This window comes from Scyliorhinus torazame, chromosome 1, assembly GCF_047496885.1.
Source record: "Scyliorhinus torazame isolate Kashiwa2021f chromosome 1, sScyTor2.1, whole genome shotgun sequence".
In the NCBI taxonomy this organism is placed as follows: domain Eukaryota; kingdom Metazoa; phylum Chordata; class Chondrichthyes; order Carcharhiniformes; family Scyliorhinidae; genus Scyliorhinus; species Scyliorhinus torazame.
Window position 1 is genome coordinate 65,955,106 of NC_092707.1, and position 17,900 is coordinate 65,973,005.

Sequence of the window (17,900 nt, forward strand, 5' to 3'; positions counted from 1 at the left end):
GGCACAACCTATTCTGGCCCCCATAGGGGGCCAGCACGCGCTAGAGCGGTTCACGCCACTCCAGCCTCCTTACGCGGCGCCAAATGGGCGCATGCGCAGTTGGTGCAGCTCAATCCTGCGCATGCGCAGTTGGGCTGTGCCATCCTGCACATGTGCGGGGAACGTCTTACGCGCGCCGGCCCCAACCCAACATGGGGTCGGTCAGGGCCGGCCGCGCAAGGAAGTAGGCCCAGGGGGGGAGAGGCCGGCCCGCCGATTGGTGGGCCCTGATCGCGGGCCAGACCCCATCGGAGGCTCACCTCCCCCCACAGGCCGCCCCCCCCAGCGTTCCTGCAGAGTTCCCGCCGGCAGCGACCAGGGGTGAACGGCACCGGCGGGACTGTCATTTTTTCGCCAGACGGAGGATCGCTGTTTGCGGCGATTCTCCAAGTGGCCCGACGCGATTCTCGCGGCGCTGGTTTCGGGGGGGTGGGAGAATCGTGTCGGGGCGGCGTGGCGCGACTCGCGCGGCGACCCGCCGATTCTCCCACCCAGGTGGGGGGGGAGAATACCTCCCGCTGTGTTTGTGTAACCTACCTCTTCAATCACCTGATGAAGGAACTACGCTCCAAAAGCTGGTGATTCCAAATAAACCTTTTGGACTTTAACCTGATGTTGTAGGACTTCTTACTTGGCTTAGACAAAGGATTTATATTAATTCCTTTCTCTGAATTCTTTAGATTGTTGATGTTCAATCATTACGAATTTAAAAGGGGGTTGTGGGTCTTTTGTCCTAGCAGGCTAGTCGTCTCAGTTGGCCAGGCCTTGCAGAAAATGTAGATGGTCTTTGTATAATTCCAGTTGAAGTTGGTTTCTGCAGCTCACAGGTTTTTTATCATCGCTTCAGTGAAAGTAAGGTGTCAGCCTGTGTGACTGCCAGAAAGTTCCTTTTGTTTGAAAGCCACAGCCAGCCATGGCTTCAGTCATTTTAAAGCCCTTATCCAGTTTTGAAAATGTTGTAAATTAGCTTGATGTTAGATACATATTTCATAAAAATAACAGGAGGTTTTAGCTCTCTTGCATTTGGACTGTATTCTATATCATAACATGTATTTACAAAACAATTTAAAGATTATTTTAAAGAAATATCAAAATGAATAAAAAGCACAACCTACCTAGGTGTAGTATCAGATTTCCAAATGGAATGTTGAGTTTCAGTAGTAGTGGGGGTGGCACTTGGTGCGTTTACATGAGAACATTGGAGAGGATAACTCTTGCACTGATAATGCACAGCTGAATATCCAATTTGGTGGGCGAGAGAAGGAATGATGTTGAAGGACAAGTTCTGTGTTATAGTAGAACCATAGAGAAGTTACAGTGCAGAATAGAACATAGAACAATACAGCGCAGTACAGGCCCTTCGGCCCACGATGTTGCACCGAAACAAAAGCCATCTAACCTACACTATGCCATTATCATCCATATGTTTATCCAATAAACTTTTAAATGCCCTCCATGTTGGCGAGTTCACTACTGTAGCAGGTAGGGCATTCCACGGCCTCACTACTCTTTGCGTAAAGAACCTACCTCTGACCTCTGTCCTATATCTATTACCCCTCAGTTTAAAGCTATGTCCCCTCGTGCCAGCCATATCCATCCGCGGGAGAAGGCTCTCACTGTCCACCCTATCCAACCCCCTGATCATTTTGTATGCCTCTATTAAGTCTCCTCTTAACCTTCTTCTCTCCAACGAAAACAACCTCAAGTCCATCAGCCTTTCCTCATAAGATTTTCCCTCCATACCAGGCAACATCCTGGTAAATCTCCTCTGCACCCGCTCCAAAGCCTCCACGTCCTTCCTATAATGCGGTGACCAGAACTGTACGCAATACTCCAAATGCGGCCGTACCAGAGTTCTGTACAGCTGCAACATGACCTCCCGACTCCGGAACTCAATCCCTCTACCAATAAAGGCCAACACTCCATAGGCCTTCTTCACAACCCTATCAACCCGGGTGGCAACTTTCAGGGATCTATGTACATGGACACCTAGATCCCTCTGCTCATCCACACTTTCAAGAACTTTACCATTAGCCAAATATTCCGCATTCCTGTTATTCCTTCCAAAGTGAATCACCTCACACTTCTCTACATTAAACTCCATTTGCCACCTCTCAGCCCAGCTCTGCAGCTTATCTATATCCCTCTGTAACCTGCTACATCCTTCCACACTATCGACAACACCACCGACTTTAGTATCGTCTGCAAATTTACTCACCCACCCTTCTGCGCCTTCCTCTAGGTCATTGATAAAAATGACAAACAGCAACGGCCCCAGAACAGATCCTTGTGGTACTCCACTTGTGACTGTACTCCATTCTGAACATTTCCCATCAACCACCACCCTCTGTCTTCTTCCAGCTAGCCAATTTCTGATCCACATCTCTAAATCACCCTCAATCCCCAGCCTCCGTATTTTTTGCAATAGCCTACCGTGGGGAACCTTATCAAACGCTTTGCTGAAATCCATATACACCACATCAACTGCTCTACCCTCGTCTACCTGTTCAGTCACCTTCTCAAAGAACTCAATAAGGTTTGTGAGGCATGACCTACCCTTCCCAAAGCCATGCTGACTATCCCTGATCATATTATTCCTATCTAGATGATTATAAATCTTGTCTCTTATAATCCCCTCCAAGACTTTACCCACTACAGACGTGAGGCTCACCGGTCTATAGTTGCCGGGGTTGTCTCTGCTCCCCTTTTTGAACAAAGGGACCACATTTGCTGTCCTCCAGTCCTCTGGCACTATTCCTGTAGCCAATGATGACATAAAAATCAAAGCCAAAGGTCCAGCAATCTCTTCCCTGGCCTCCCAGAGAATCCTAGGATAAATCCCATCAGGTCCCGGGGACTTATCTATTTTCAGCCTGTCCAGAATTGCCAACACCTCTTCCCTACGTACCTCAATGCCATCTATTCTATTAGCCTGGGGCTCAGCATTCTCCTCCACAACATTATCTTTTTCCTGAGTGAATACTGACGAAAAACCTGAGGTAAGTACCATATTTTATTATATTATTATTATTTTTTAGCCAGATCTTGGTAGAAAGTTAGAGGAATGGCAGGGAAGGGAGTGCAATGTTCCTCCTGCAGGATGTTTGAGGTGAGGGATGCAGTTAGTGTCCCTGCTGATTTTACCTGCAGGAAGTGCTGCCATCTCCAGCTCCTCCAAGACCGAGTTAGGGAACTGGAGCTGGAGTTGGAAGAACTTCGGATCATTCGGGAGGCAGAAGGGGTCATAGATAGCAGCTTCAGGGAATTAGTTACACCAAAGATTGGAGATAGGTGGGTAACTGTAAGAGGGACTGGGAAAAAACAGTCAGTGCAGGGATCCCCTGCGGTCGTTCCCCTGAGAAACAAGTATACCGCTTTGGATACTTGTGGGGGGGACGACTTACCAGGGGTAAGCCATGGGGTACGGGCCTCTGGCACGGAGTCTGTCCCTGTTGCTCAGAAGGGAAGGCGGGAGAGGAGCAGAGCATTAGTAATTGGGGACTCTATAGTCAGGGGCACAGATAGGAGATTTTGTGGGAGCGTGAGAGACTCACGTTTGGTATGTTGCCTCCCAGGTGCAAGGGTACGTGATGTCTCGGATCGTGTTTTCCGGGTCCTTAGGGGGGAGGGGGAGCAGCCCCAAGTCGTGGTCCACATTGGCACCAACGACATAGGTAGGAAAGGGGACAAGGATGTCAGGCAGGCTTTCAGGGAGCTAGGATGGAAGCTCAGAACTAGAACAAAGAGAGTTGTTATCTCTGGGTTGTTGCCCGTGCCACGTGATAGTGAGATGAGGAATAAGGAGAGAGAGCATTTAAACACGTGGCTACAGGGATGGTGCAGGCGGGAGGGATTCAGATTTTTGGATAACTGGGGCTCTTTCTGGGGAAGGTGGGACCTCTACAGACAGGATGGTCTACATCTGAACCTGAGGGGCACAAATATCCTGGGGGGGGAGATTTGTTAGTGCTCTTTGGGGGGGTTTAAACTAATGCAGCAGGGGCATGGGAACCTGGATTGTAGTTTTAGGGTAAGGGAGAATGAGAGTATAGAGGTCAGGAGCACAGATTTGACATCGCAGGAGGGGGCCAGTGTTCAGGTAGGTGGTTTGAAGTGTGTCTACTTCAATGCCAGGAGTATACGAAACAAGGTAGGGGAACTGGCAGCGTGGGTTGGTACCTGGGACTTCGATGTTGTGGCCATTTCGGAGACATGGATAGAGCAGGGACAGGAATGGATGTTGCAGGTTCCGGGGTTTAGGCGTTTTAGTAAGCTCAGAGAAGGAGGCAAAAGAGGGGGAGGTGTGGCGCTGCTAGTCAAGAGCAGTATTACGGTGGCGGAGAGGATGCTAGATGGGGACTCTTCTGCCGAGGTAGTATGGGCTGAAGTTAGAAACAGGAAAGGAGAGGTCACCCTGTTGGGAGTTTTTTATAGGCCTCCTAATAGTTCTAGGGATGTAGAGGAAAGGATGGCGAAGATGATTCTGGATATGAGCGAAAGTAACAGGGTAGTTATTATGGGAGATTTTAACTTTCCAAATATTGACTGGAAAAGATATAGTTCGAGTACAATAGATGGGTCGTTTTTTGTACAGTGTGTGCAGGAGGGTTTCCTGAAACAATATGTTGACAGGCCAACAAGAGGCGAGGCCACGTTGGATTTGGTTTTGGGTAATGAACCAGGCCAGGTGTTGGATTTGGAGGTAGGAGAGCACTTTGGGGACAGTGACCACAATTCGGTGACGTTTACGTTAATGATGGAAAGGGATAAGTATACACCGCAGGGCAAGAGTTATAGCTGGGGGAAGGGCAATTATGATGCCATTAGACGTGACTTGGGGGGGATAAGGTGGAGAAGTAGGCTGCAAGTGTTGGGCACACTGGATAAGTGGGGCTTGTTCAAGGATCAGCTACTGCGTGTTCTTGATAAGTATGTACCGGTCAGACAGGGAGGAAGGCGTCGAGCGAGGGAACCGTGGTTTACCAAGGAAGTGGAATCTCTTGTTAAGAGGAAGAAGGAGGCCTATGTGAAGATGAAGTGTGAAGTTTCGGTTGGGGCAATGGATAGTTACAAGGTAGCGAGGAAGGATCTAAAGAGAGAGCTAAGACGAGCAAGGAGGGGACATGAGAAGTATTTGGCAGGAAGGATCAAGGAAAACCCAAAAGCTTTCTATAGGTATGTCAGGAATAAGCGAATGACTAGGGAAAGAGTAGGACCAGTCAAGGACAGGGATGGGAAATTGTGTGTGGAGTCTGAAGAAATAGGCAAGATACTAAATGAATATTTTTCGTCAGTATTCATTCAGGAAAAAGATAATGTTGTGGAGGAGAATGCTGAGCCCCAGGCTAATAGAATAGATGGCATTGAGGTACGTAGGGAAGAGGTGTTGGCAATTCTGGACAGGCTGAAAATAGATAAGTCCCCGGGACCTGATGGGATTTATCCTAGGATTCTATGGGAGGCCAGGGAAGAGATTGCTGGACCTTTGGCTTTGATTTTTATGTCATCATTGGCTACAGGAATAGTGCCAGAGGACTGGAGGACAGCAAATGTGGTCCCTTTGTTCAAAAAGGGGAGCAGAGACAACCCCGGCAACTATAGGCCGGTGAGCCTCACGTCTGTAGTGGGTAAAGTCTTGGAGGGGATTATAAGAGACAAGATTTATAATCATCTAGATAGGAATAATATGATCAGGGATAGTCAGCATGGCTTTGTGAAGGGTAGGTCATGCCTCACAAACCTTATTGAGTTCTTTGAGAAGGTGACTGAACAGGTAGACGAGGGTAGAGCAGTTGATGTGGTGTATATGGATTTCAGCAAAGCGTTTGATAAGGTTCCCCATGGTAGGCTATTGCAAAAAATACGGAGGCTGGGGATTGAGGGTGATTTAGAGATGTGGATCAGAAATTGGCTAGCTGAAAGAAGACAGAGGGTGGTGGTTGATGGGAAATGTTCAGAATGGAGTACAGTCACAAGTGGAGTACCACAAGGATCTGTTCTGGGGCCGTTGCTGTTTGTCATTTTTATCAATGACCTAGAGGAAGGCGCAGAAGGGTGGGTGAGTAAATTTGCAGACGATACTAAAGTCAGTGGTGTTGTCGATAGTGTGGAAGGATGTAGCAGATTACAGAGGGATATAGATAAGCTGCAGAGCTGGGCCGAGAGGTGGCAAATGGAGTTTAATGTAGAGAAGTGTGAGGTGATTCACTTTGGAAGGAATAACAGGAATGCGGAATATTTGGCTAATGGTAAAGTTCTTGAAAGTGTGGATGAGCAGAGGGATCTAGGTGTCCATGTACATAGATCCCTGAAAGTTGCCACCCAGGTTGATAGGGTTGTGAAGAAGGCCTATGGAGTGTTGGCCTTTATTGGTAGAGGGATTGAGTTCCGGAGTCGGGAGGTCATGTTGCAGCTGTACAGAACTCTGGTACGGCCGCATTTGGAGTATTGCGTACAGTTCTGGTCACCGCATTATAGGAAGGACGTGGAGGCTTTGGAGCGGGTGCAGAGGAGATTTACCAGGATGTGGCCTGGTATGGAGGGAAAATCTTATGAGGAAAGGCTGATGGACTTGAGGTTGTTTTCGTTGGAGAGAAGAAGGTTAAGAGGAGACTTAATAGAGGCATACAAAATGATCAGGGGGTTGGATAGGGTGGACAGTGAGAGCCTTCTCCCGCGGATGGATATGGCTGGCACGAGGGGACATAACTTTAAACTGAGGGGTAATAGATATAGGACAGAGGTCAGAGGTAGGTTCTTTACGCAAAGAGTAGTGAGGCCGTGGAATGCCCTACCTGCTACAGTGGTGAACTCGCCAACATTGAGGGCATTTAAAAGTTTATTGGATAAACATATGGATGATAATGGCATAGTGTAGGTTGGATGGCTTTTGTTTCGGTGCAACATCGTGGGCCGAAGGGCCTGTACTGCGCTGTATTGTTCTATGTTCTATGTTCTATGAATACTGACGAAAAATGAGACCCTTCAGCCCATCGTATCTGTGCTGGGTAAAAAAAGAGAAGAAAGAAACTAGCCGCTCATTTTAATCCCATTTTCTAGCACCTGGTCCGTAGCCTTGCAGGCTACAGCACTTCAGATGCAGATCCAGGTACCTTGTACATGAGATATGCGTTTTGGCCTCCACCACCAAGTCTTCTATCTTCTGCTGATTAATGACTGAGCAGCAGCGATAGTTGTGATAAAGAAATGTATGCCTGATTCTTTTGTTCACTGGGTTGAATCTGCAGCTACAGATGGCAGCAGTAGAAACCTGAAGGAGAAACAGCCAAGTCAAAAATAAATTTCTGCAGTGCACTTCCAAGCCATGACAGATATTCAAAATTACTTCAACAAAATTGGGAAGGACACAAGTAATTAAAACCTGTTATTTTTCTTTCATCACCCCAAAAAAACAAGTATATTTTCAGAAATATTCTTGGAAGTAATCATCTTTGCTTATTACGGCACGGTAGCACAGTGGTTAGCACTGTTGCTTCACAGCGCCAGGGTCCCAGGTTCGATTCCCGGCTTGGGCACTGTCTGTGCGGAATCTGCACGTTCTCCCCGTGTCTGCGTGGGTTTCCTCAGGGAACTCCGGTCGGTTTCCTCCTACAAGTCCCGAAAGCCGTGCTTGTTAGGTGAATTGGATATTCGAAGTTCTCCCTCAGTGTACCCGAATAGGCACCGGAGTGGCGACTAGGGGATTTTCACAGTAACTTCATTGCAGTGTTAATGTAAACTTACTTGTGACAATAATAATGATTAATTAATTTTTAATTTTATTAAATTAAAAATTACTCTTATCTGCCTCTTCCAAAATGCTATTATTCAGGTCAGTTATTTATTTTCAAAATTGTAAATGCTGTGGTTGTGCACAAGAAATTTATGTCCTCAAAAATGCGTTGTTACATGGAATTTCATTTATCCTTACACAGGTTTCTGACAGACTATGATGAGCAGTTTCCAGTGGCTGATGATATCAGCCTTCTACAACAGGCATTTCCTGCACTGTATCCTTTCATCTTTGGTCTGGAAGCTTGTAATGGCTAAAATTGAAATTGCAGGCCTAGGTTAACACTTTGGGAAGAAAATAAATTCTATACTTTTAGTACTAAAAATGTGGCAAGATAATGCATTTCTTTATCCTTTAAAAATATCAGTTGGATAACTTAATCTACATGTGTAGGTTTGCAAATAATTTCTATGGCGTTTTGGTGACATTTTTGTGAATAATTTGAGGAAACATATTTTTCCATTCTTATAGAATTGACAGTATAGAAGGAGGCCATTCGGCCCATCGTGTCTGCACCGGCATTGATACCATCATTAAACACAGATGGATAATATTTCAAGTCTCTTGTGCAGTATGATGGCGAATGATCATAATCCTGTTTGACCCATTTAGTCCTTGACCTCCAATCAGTACTTTTTGATTACATGCACAAATTAATGTTGTAAAGAAAGAAACATAATGAAAGACAGAGAGCAATGACATGTACATTGAAGCTACATTGAACAGCTGCCTTCTGTTCTACTGGATAATATTTATCCTAAATAAAACTCAACCTACTTCTACACCTGCATTTTGTAGAAATCTGATACCTTTGTATTCCATTTCTTGAATTACTATGTCAGTTGTGCAGTCACCAGAGTCCCATGTGCATTTCTGTTCTGCCTACCTGCCCAGCAATCTGACCATGACTGATTGAAAAATGCTCCTGCTCTCTTGCATTTTCACAATAAAAGAAAGCAAGGATATGCTATTAGAAGGAAATGGCTACGACCATTTCTGTGGCTTTTGTAAACATTCTGTGTAATGGAAATGAGGAGAAAAGTGATACTGCTATTCTAATGAACTTGTGGCTTTCAGTCCTTAAAGAATAATTTATTATTGTAAAGTGTTCTGAGTATGAAATAGAAATTACCTGGAACGCTAAGTCACTCAAATTGAAATGCCATTGGAAGATGATTTAACATGGAAACATTAATCCTGTAAAGCAACTGAAATGAATTCATGGATTTATCTACCAACAAATTAAGGGGAAAAAGTTTGGGCAGTTTTTAAAAGTACAGTATACATCAATGTAAATTTTGACTTGTATTTATCTTAACTTGAACCATAGTGATGAAACTAGAACATCTTACATCATCAAAGCTGTTGACAGTGCCTGGGAAGCTAGTGGCAGGAACAAACCTGCCTTCGCCACAGGAAATGCTCACATTTCACATGCCCCTGGTGCCAGTCATATTTCAGCTGCAAATGGTGAAATAGAACAAGAACTTAAACAGCCAGAATATGAAAATGATGATTATGTAAGTACCAAATAGAATAAGTGTAGTATCTTCTCCTATTGGGTTTGGGAGTTTTTCGAATGACCAACTGAACATCACAGACTAGGAAGGTAACTGGTTCAACCTGATCTTAGCTGCCAATAGCTGACATTAGTAGCCCTGCATTAGGGAGTGAATAATTAGAAAGTGTTCCTGTCCCTAATTGCTATCAAGTGACTGTCGCCAAAAGCATACCTGTGAATGTTTGGTGAAGTAAAGATTAGAGTCTTACTGTCCCTGTGGTTGAGTCGGCTGCACTCACTGTCAGGCATATGAACATACGTATGGACATCAGAATTAGGAGCAGGTGTAGGCCACTCCGCCCTTTGAGCCATTCAATAAAATTATGGCTGATCTGATTGTAACCCCAACTCCTAATTCCCGCTTACCTCCGATTACCTTTCACCCCCTCGCTTATCAGGATGCTACCTACCCACTGCCTCAAAAATATTCAAAGACGCCACCACCTTTTGAGGAAGAGAGTTCCAAAGCTCTCAACTCTTCGTGAGAAAGATATTTTCCTCATCTCTGTCCTAAACGGCTGGCCTCTTATTTTTAAACAATGATCCCTAGAGTCTTATAGATTCTCCTACAAGAGGAAACATCCTCTCCACATTGAACCTGTCAGACCCTTGGGACCTTGTATGTTTCAATCAAGGCGCCTTTTACTCTTCTAAACTCCAACAAATACAAACCTAATCTGTCCAGCATTTCCTCATAAGACAACTAACCCAATCCAGGTATTAGTTTAGTAAATCTTTGAACTGCTTCCAAAGCATTGACATCCTTCCTTAAATAAGGAGACCAATACTGAACACAGTACTCCAATGTCCTGTAAACTAAAGCATAACCTCCCTACTTTTGTATTCAATTCCCCTTGCAATGAATGAACATTCTATTAGCTTTCACAATTACTTGCTGTACTTGCATACTAGCTTTTTGAAATTCAAGCACTAGGACACCCAGATCCCTCTGCACCTCGGAGATCTGCAGTCTTTCACCATTTAAATAATATGCTTCTCTTTTACTCTTCCTGCCAAAATGGACAACTTCACATTTTCCCACATTATAACTCATTTGCCAGATTTTTGTCAACTCACTTAACTTACTGGTGCCCTCTTCACATTTTAGTATCCTACCTATCTTTGTGTCATCAGCAAATTTAGCAACGATTGGTCCCTATGATCCCTTCATCCAAGTCACTTATATATATTGTAAAACGTTAAGGCCCCAGCACAGATCCCCATAACCCACCACTCAACATCTAGCCAATCAGAAAAATACCCATTTATGCCTATCCTCTATTTCCTGTTAGCTAGCCAATGTTCTATCCATGCCAGTGTTACCCGTACACCATTAGCTTTAATTTTTCCACAATAACCCTTGAAGTGGCACCTTATCAAATGCCTTCTGGAAATCTAAATACAGTACATCCACCATTTCCCCATTATCCACAGCATATGTTATTTCTTCAAAGAATTTCAATAAATTGGTAAACATGATTTCCTTTTCATGAAACCATGTTGACTCTGCCTGATTACCTTACATTTTTCCAAGTGTCCTGATATAATGTCTTCTAACATTTTCCCTATGGCAGTCGTTAAACTAACTGGCCTGTGGTTTCCTGTTTTCATCTCCCTCTCTTTTTGAACAAAGGCGTTACATTCATTATTTTCCAATCTAATGGAACCTTCTGCGAATCTGTTGAATTTTGGAAAATTAAACCAATGTATCAATTATCTCACGAGCCATTTATTTTAAGACCCTGGGTGAAATCCATCAGGACCTGCAGACGTGTCAGCCCGCAGCTCCCAACAATTTTCTCAGGATTGTAATTTTCCCAAATTCCTCCCTCACTTCCATTTCCTGATTTACAGCTATTTCTGGGATGTTACTTGTGTCCTCAAAGCTCACACAATCTGGAATTATTCCATGGATGGTGGGCCAAATGGTCGCCTCCCGTGCTGTAATATTTCAATTATTCTGTGCCAGAACCCCTCTGCTGCCTGAAAGTTGTTTCCAACGGAACTATATTGCATCAAGATAATCAATTTTTTCAGAAGGTGATTAGAGCTTTGTTCAAAAAGAGAATCTCCCTGGTTATTTAAGAATGTTAAGGTTACTGTGGATAGGGAATGTGGAGTTGAGACCACAATCAGCCATGATTTTATTGAATGGCAGAGCAGGCTCGAAGGGCCAAATGGTCTACCTCTGTTCCGAATTCAAATGTTTGTGTGTGGGGCTGGATTCTCCGATTTGTAGATTAAGTACTGACGCCGGCCTGGGAACAGTGGTGTTTTACCCCAGAAAAAACAGCGCAACAGCTGCACCGATCCACCGTCCGGTGGGGGGCTAGCAGCCGCATAGGATCAAGCCCCGGCTTTACCTGCAGATACGGCTGGAGAATGGCCAGGTCCGTGGCCGCACAGGTGGCCGCACCGTGCAACATGGCACCGGCCACGCGCAGACCCAGCCTGCCAAATAATATCCCCTAGTAACCCCCATCGCCGCCCCCTCCCCAGGCCAGCGTCATGGCACCCACCCACCCGACTGTGGCGGCGCTGGACACAATCCACAGCTGGCACGTGGGACCCACAAATAAAAATACCATAAGTGTTCCACGCAGTCGGGAACTCGGCCCATCGGGGGCGGAACATCGGGGGAGGGCCTCAGGTGACGTCCTGAGGCCGCCCATATGGTGTGCGGCATACTCTTTTGAGTATGCTGTTTTTGAGGGGGCGGAGCATTGCAAAAGCGGTGCTGCCCCTGATTTCGGCGCAAATGGGGATCCTCCAGCCGATCACCAAACGCGATTTTGCTGTCGGCGACCGGAGAATCCCGCCCCATGTATCTCTTCGGTCAATTAGAAACACGCCCTGTTCATGATTTCTTTCTTCATGACAATACCACAGTGCTTCCGACAGTGGAATGCAATTACACTGTGACAAGTTTCCACAACTAGTTTCTATTATAAATCTGGAAGTAGGAATTTATAATTTGAAAAATTGATGTGAAGTGCATGTAGAATTAAAATAATATGTTTAATTATTTTAATTTAAACAATAATATATCTTGAGTATTTTAACAGGGTTTCATGAAATTAAATTTGGAATGAATGTGTCAGAGTAGATTAGAGCTCTCTACTGAAATTGTGTAACTATTTATTCCTATATTTGTAAATAGTGTGCAGGTGCAACGGCTGCCAAAATAACGGGAATCGAGCTGGAATCTTTAATTTCTCATGTGAAGGACATTCTACCACACCTTGGGGAAGGCTTCATTCTTGAATGCTTGGAAGAATATGATTACAATGCAGAAAAAGTAATTAATAACATCCTTGAAGATAAAATAGGGCCTTCACTTTGCAAACTAGACAGAACTCTTCAGAGGTAAGAAATCAAGATGCATATCTTTAGATTGAAGCTTTGTTTGCAAAATATCGCAGTTAGTTTCCACTTACATGCAAAGTCTTATTCTTATTTCAAGCTATATTTTAATTTTTTGTGATATTAAGGATAAAAATAGATTTAATTTACTTGTGGTGAGTATGTCTCCAGTATGGGTCGTGGTTCAGGTTTTCCTGCATTTCTTCGGCTGGAACTATGCTCGACACACTGGCCATGATTGGTTTCCCAGCAAGAGCCAGATTCTTTGGTAATTATGTTCACACCAGTGTCTGAGTGCATTCGACAAAGTGTTCAATTGTCTTTGTTGTCGTTAAGATTCGGTAACTATCTGTAGTCTGGATTTTGAAACCTGGATCCGTCAAATCCAAAGCAGCAAAGTTTAGGTTGTTTTGACTATTTTATCTGACTGGACACAGCTATTACAGTTCATCAGAGTGTGAACTCGTGCTGTACGTGGCAAGCTCAACTATGTCTAAATAGCATCTCATCCATAGCTTTCTTTTTTCATTATGTTAAAAGTTTTTGCATATAATGTGCAATTTTTGTAGTTGTTCCATTTGCTTCCCATTATACTTTAGCTGTCATACTTGGTTGATTTGGATCAAAGTAAAATAGCAGCATTTCACACTTCAAGATGTAGGAAATATAATAATCATAAGCAAGGACTTGATATATTTGCTGAATTATGTACAATTTTCCAAATTGCCCCACCCTTTAGCATTCAACATCTTTTTAATATTTCGAGAAAGCTCTAGCACAAATTTTCATACACATTAATTAGGTAAAGTTTATATTCAGTGTTTTCTTTTGAATGGACAGTTTTTGTGCAAGATCATGAAATAAAAACAGAATTTAACTTCAGTCACCACCAGTTGATGTGGCGCCTCTCTGGTGATACATAGTGTATAAGTGGCATATCCCAACTATTTTTTTTTTTAAACAACAAATCTTATGTCTCACCATAAGCAGCACCACAAGAGAAAGTAATCAATAATTTAGTAATAAACAATTTCATGAGATTTTGACAGGGTCACTTCGCGATGACACTTAGAAATCGGGCATCAGCTTCAACATGTCCACTGAAAAGAATACAGGTCCTGCTGCAAGCTTTTTTTTTTTTTCCCCCACTCTCTGCCTCCCAGATCTTTAAGTTGGTTCAAGTCTACAGAATGACTCACAAGTCAATCTCCATCAGGGCTGTTTTATAAAGACCTGTCAGTGCATGTATTCGAGATATTTTTGAAATGAAGGGTAATATGCTTTGAAAGAAAATGCCTCCCAAGCTCAATTCTAATTTTTAAAATTAATGTGGAGCAGCTCAATAAACATTTTTATGATTCCACTTACCATCTTACGATTTATGCTTTAAAAATTTAAAAATATTGGTTAGATTTTAAGGATACCAAAGAAAAGACAGACACAGGATTTATGCTGTTGGGTTTAGACATTTGAATGCCCTTTGTTTTGAACTCAATTGTACATGATTTCAACTCAATTGGACAGCATATTATGTAAATTCCTCAAACATAGTTTACTCATTTATCTCTCACTATCTCCAGCATCAAACATTGATGTTATGTAATTCTGGGTTCATAATTTTGCTTGTAATTTTGTTGTCATAAATTGATATGCATATGGTCTAATATTATATTACATTGCTGAATTGTGTTAGCAGTAATTTTTTTAAGGATGCCTTCTACTAGAATTCAATAGTCTCCTAAGTACAACTTGTAAGTGTAATATTCTATTCATTAGTGCCAAACAATATTATGTACTTTGTTTTCTTTAGGGAGGTGAAAAAGGACCAGGAATCAATTTTGTCAACAAGGCTAAATGTTTTTGACCATGATGCGTTTGACGTTTTCAGCAGGAATTCTGTGGACAAGTCTAAAATCTGGAAAGGCAAGAAGTGAGTTTCACACTCTAAAATAACAACTTGTCATTTAATAGTTATTGTGGAAGTGTTGGATTGAATTCTAATCAATGTTCCTTTAAGCTCCGTTGTTACGCAGCAGCCTGAAAGCTTCCATATAGGTTGCATACAGGTTAACTGCTTTAAGTTGTCCCATGTGTGTAACTGCGCTGTAATTTAGAAGTGTTGCACGCTAAATCAAATCACCTGCACACTCCAAGGAAAAAATTGTTGATTTTAATATATTGTGGTTAACTCAGATTTCTATGTTGTTATGGGTCTGGGTTTACAGAACTCCATAATGTTTCATGGAGCTCAACCGACCCATAACTTTTAATAGATTGTGGTGTGGGAAGCACACAGCGTACTCTCCAGGTGTGATACAGCAATTATGGACAAATGGTTTTTAAAACAAAACAATGTTTATTCTATGAACTCAATTTAACCTTTAAAAACAAACATTGAATATCTTAACGCCCATTACTTCAAAGATAACCCCAAAAGACTACAACACTAAATAATCCTTCAAACTGTTCCTTTAAACATCCAAAAAACTTCAACCTTCAGAAACAGATATGAGGTTACATTCAATATATTTATAGTCTTTGGATTTGCAGACATCAACAGACCAGCTCTGTTTCTTCCTGCAGCTCTCAGCAAAACACACAGACACTCCCAGCTTTACTCCCCCCACCCTCTGATATCACTTCAGTAATATGAGCAGCTCAATTTCTTAAAGGTACATTGCTTAAACATCCATTTCTTAAAGATACTCTCACATGGCAATGTACTTGCATAGTAAGACAAGTTGCCATTTATTTTTATATCGCAACCCTTTGGTTGTTTAGACATTTAAAATGAGCCAAAAATAGATTAAATATAATTTCTCCGAATGACTCCGTGATTGAAAGCAGAACATGATGACACACTTTGTATTTTCTCTGTAATTAAATGCTTTTGCAATTACCTCCTGATGGGACAATAGGGTCTGGGTTGCAGCAACCTGAACAATCATTGGCGTTGGAGGTGAGGGGGACATGTTGGAGGCAAGGGGGACATGGTGGTGGAGGATGGTGGTTGTTGTGAGTCAAAATAAATCAAATATATTAGGGGGGGGTTTATGCCCAAAATTGCATTCTTCTCTGCTCATCATAGCTTTGTAACAACTAAAAATTGATACCACGCCACTAAGACATGCAAATCTAAGTGATTAATCCTAAGAATAAATCCTACGAAAATCCCCTGTCATGGTTTAACTTCAGGTTACCTAAGTTGCTCCAAGATGGTGCATTTTAGTGGATTCTTGAGTACAGATAAAACCACTAAATTAAGGTGGAGTGATTTGTGTTGTCTTTAGGAATACAGGTTCTGAATTAACCTGATATCAGACAATAACGCATCAATATCCATTCTGCTTCTCGATGAGAAGGCGTATTCACATCTTTAGCTCTGCACTTGACGAACGCCTACATGTAGACTCGTGGCCCGTCGCATTGAGGCATCCAGCAAGTGAAAGTGATTCTCGTGTCTTCAACTCTGAAATATGGGATTACAAATTTACATTTTACTTTGATGTTTCATTGCAGATTTAGACTATGTATTCCATAGTCTTTTTCAATCTTGGATGATTTTAAAATGTCTAATTGTCTTTCTAAGCTGCCTACTATACTTTGCAGAGGTTTTGTAACTTGTGTGGGAACTTCAGCATGTTACCACAATAATTTAATAATGTGTCACTGGATTCTCTGACAGTCTAATGTATAAAAGCACCATCTGGCCATACAGACCATTGGCGCTCAGGTTTTGTTCCTGGTTCGTGTCAGGTTAATTGATTTCAATTAGGGCAGTAGTTGGCTTGGTGGAGTTGGCTTTATTGCCCTTGGGGAAAATGTCAGCCGGAGTTCCAGTTCCTGATAGTTGTCTACTGACCTCTGCTGGAAAAGGTTGGTGAAGATTAGATCAGATAACACAAATGGTTAGCGAGGGAATCGAGTAATTGTGTACCATCTCAAATAGCCTGCCAATGTTCTTGGTCTGAAATTCACTTTGGATGAATGACCATCTGGCAAAGCATCAGAGGGTTGTCGGCACCAATGAAATAACGCTCCAAAAGTTAGCCCCATGAGGAGGGAAAGGAAAATTAGCAGCAGAAAATAGCTCTGAATCAAATTTGAAAACAAGGATTTTGTTTTGTATTATTGTACTCTATACACATGTTGTGTCTGTACCTCTTTTGATGGGAAACATGTAACTGAATATTCTGTTTCATTCTGTGTTCATATTGAGCACCTGTTTGCCACAGGCACATTTCACTGACTTAATCATTGGCTTTAATCCAATCTTCAAGAAATAATTTATACTACATAAACATGGTAGTATCGACTTATTAAAGTGGCCTTGCAGTTTACCTGGACAAGACCGCCCATTAATGCTGCTTTATGATGTGAACTCGTACTCGGCAGCAGCTGGCCTGAAGTTGTACAAACTAAGGCCTGGATTTAGGCCCGTGAGTCAGGTGTGCAGAGTCCAGAAGATTTGTGGCTCGGTGAACCTGACCTTTAAATATGGCTGCCTGCACTTCAAATTTTTCAGGGGTGGGACGGAATGCAGGCTACATTAGAAGTCGGGTAGGTGACCCTGGCAATAGTGAGGAGCATGCCAGGTGCGGAGGCAGGCTGAATGGAAGGTCTGCCTTGGGGTTCCAGCACAGTGTCCAAACGTTTAAAGAATAAAACATCCCTCCAGCCCTCCCGCCTCGCTGCCAGCCAATGCTCCTGCACCCACCCCATGGTCCTTTATGGTCCCTGTGCCAACTTATGCCAACCCTTGCCCTCTACAAACCCTTTTTGCTGCCACCTATCATGGCAACTCGCCCAATATCCACCATGGACAGACTTCAGGACCCATGCAGAGAAGAGATAAAACAATATTCTATCAAATAAAGTCCCAAGTGTTTGTCACAGATATCATTATATTGAAAAGCACCATGTTGGTAAAAACACTCTCAATCATAAAAAAACATTTACTGCATTAACATTCATTCAACTACATAAAACCTTATAACAACAAATATTTCATTCAAGTGTACAATCCATTATAACAGTAAGCATTGGAATTCATAATCCCACTAAAAGAGCCTATAACCTCTAATAGCTGCCAATCACACTGTGAACTGGCAGGGTCCTACTGTGATAATGGCTGGTTGTGAAATT

At 42.8% G+C, this 17,900-nt stretch overlaps 1 protein-coding gene across 3 annotated transcripts in view; it reads left to right on the forward strand.

Annotated features, from left to right (window-relative positions):
* The window catches only part of ascc2 (activating signal cointegrator 1 complex subunit 2), an 82,149-nt gene that overhangs the window by 51,279 nt on the left and 12,970 nt on the right, over window positions 1–17,900 (forward strand). For all 3 annotated transcript variants that reach the window (XM_072496023.1, XM_072496043.1, XM_072496034.1), the window contains exons 12-15: window positions 7,974–8,048; window positions 9,162–9,351; window positions 12,553–12,758; window positions 14,566–14,685. In XM_072496023.1, coding sequence (XP_072352124.1) covers window positions 7,974–8,048; window positions 9,162–9,351; window positions 12,553–12,758; window positions 14,566–14,685 — 591 coding nt within the window. The remainder of the gene's footprint in view (window positions 1–7,973; window positions 8,049–9,161; window positions 9,352–12,552; window positions 12,759–14,565; window positions 14,686–17,900) is intronic.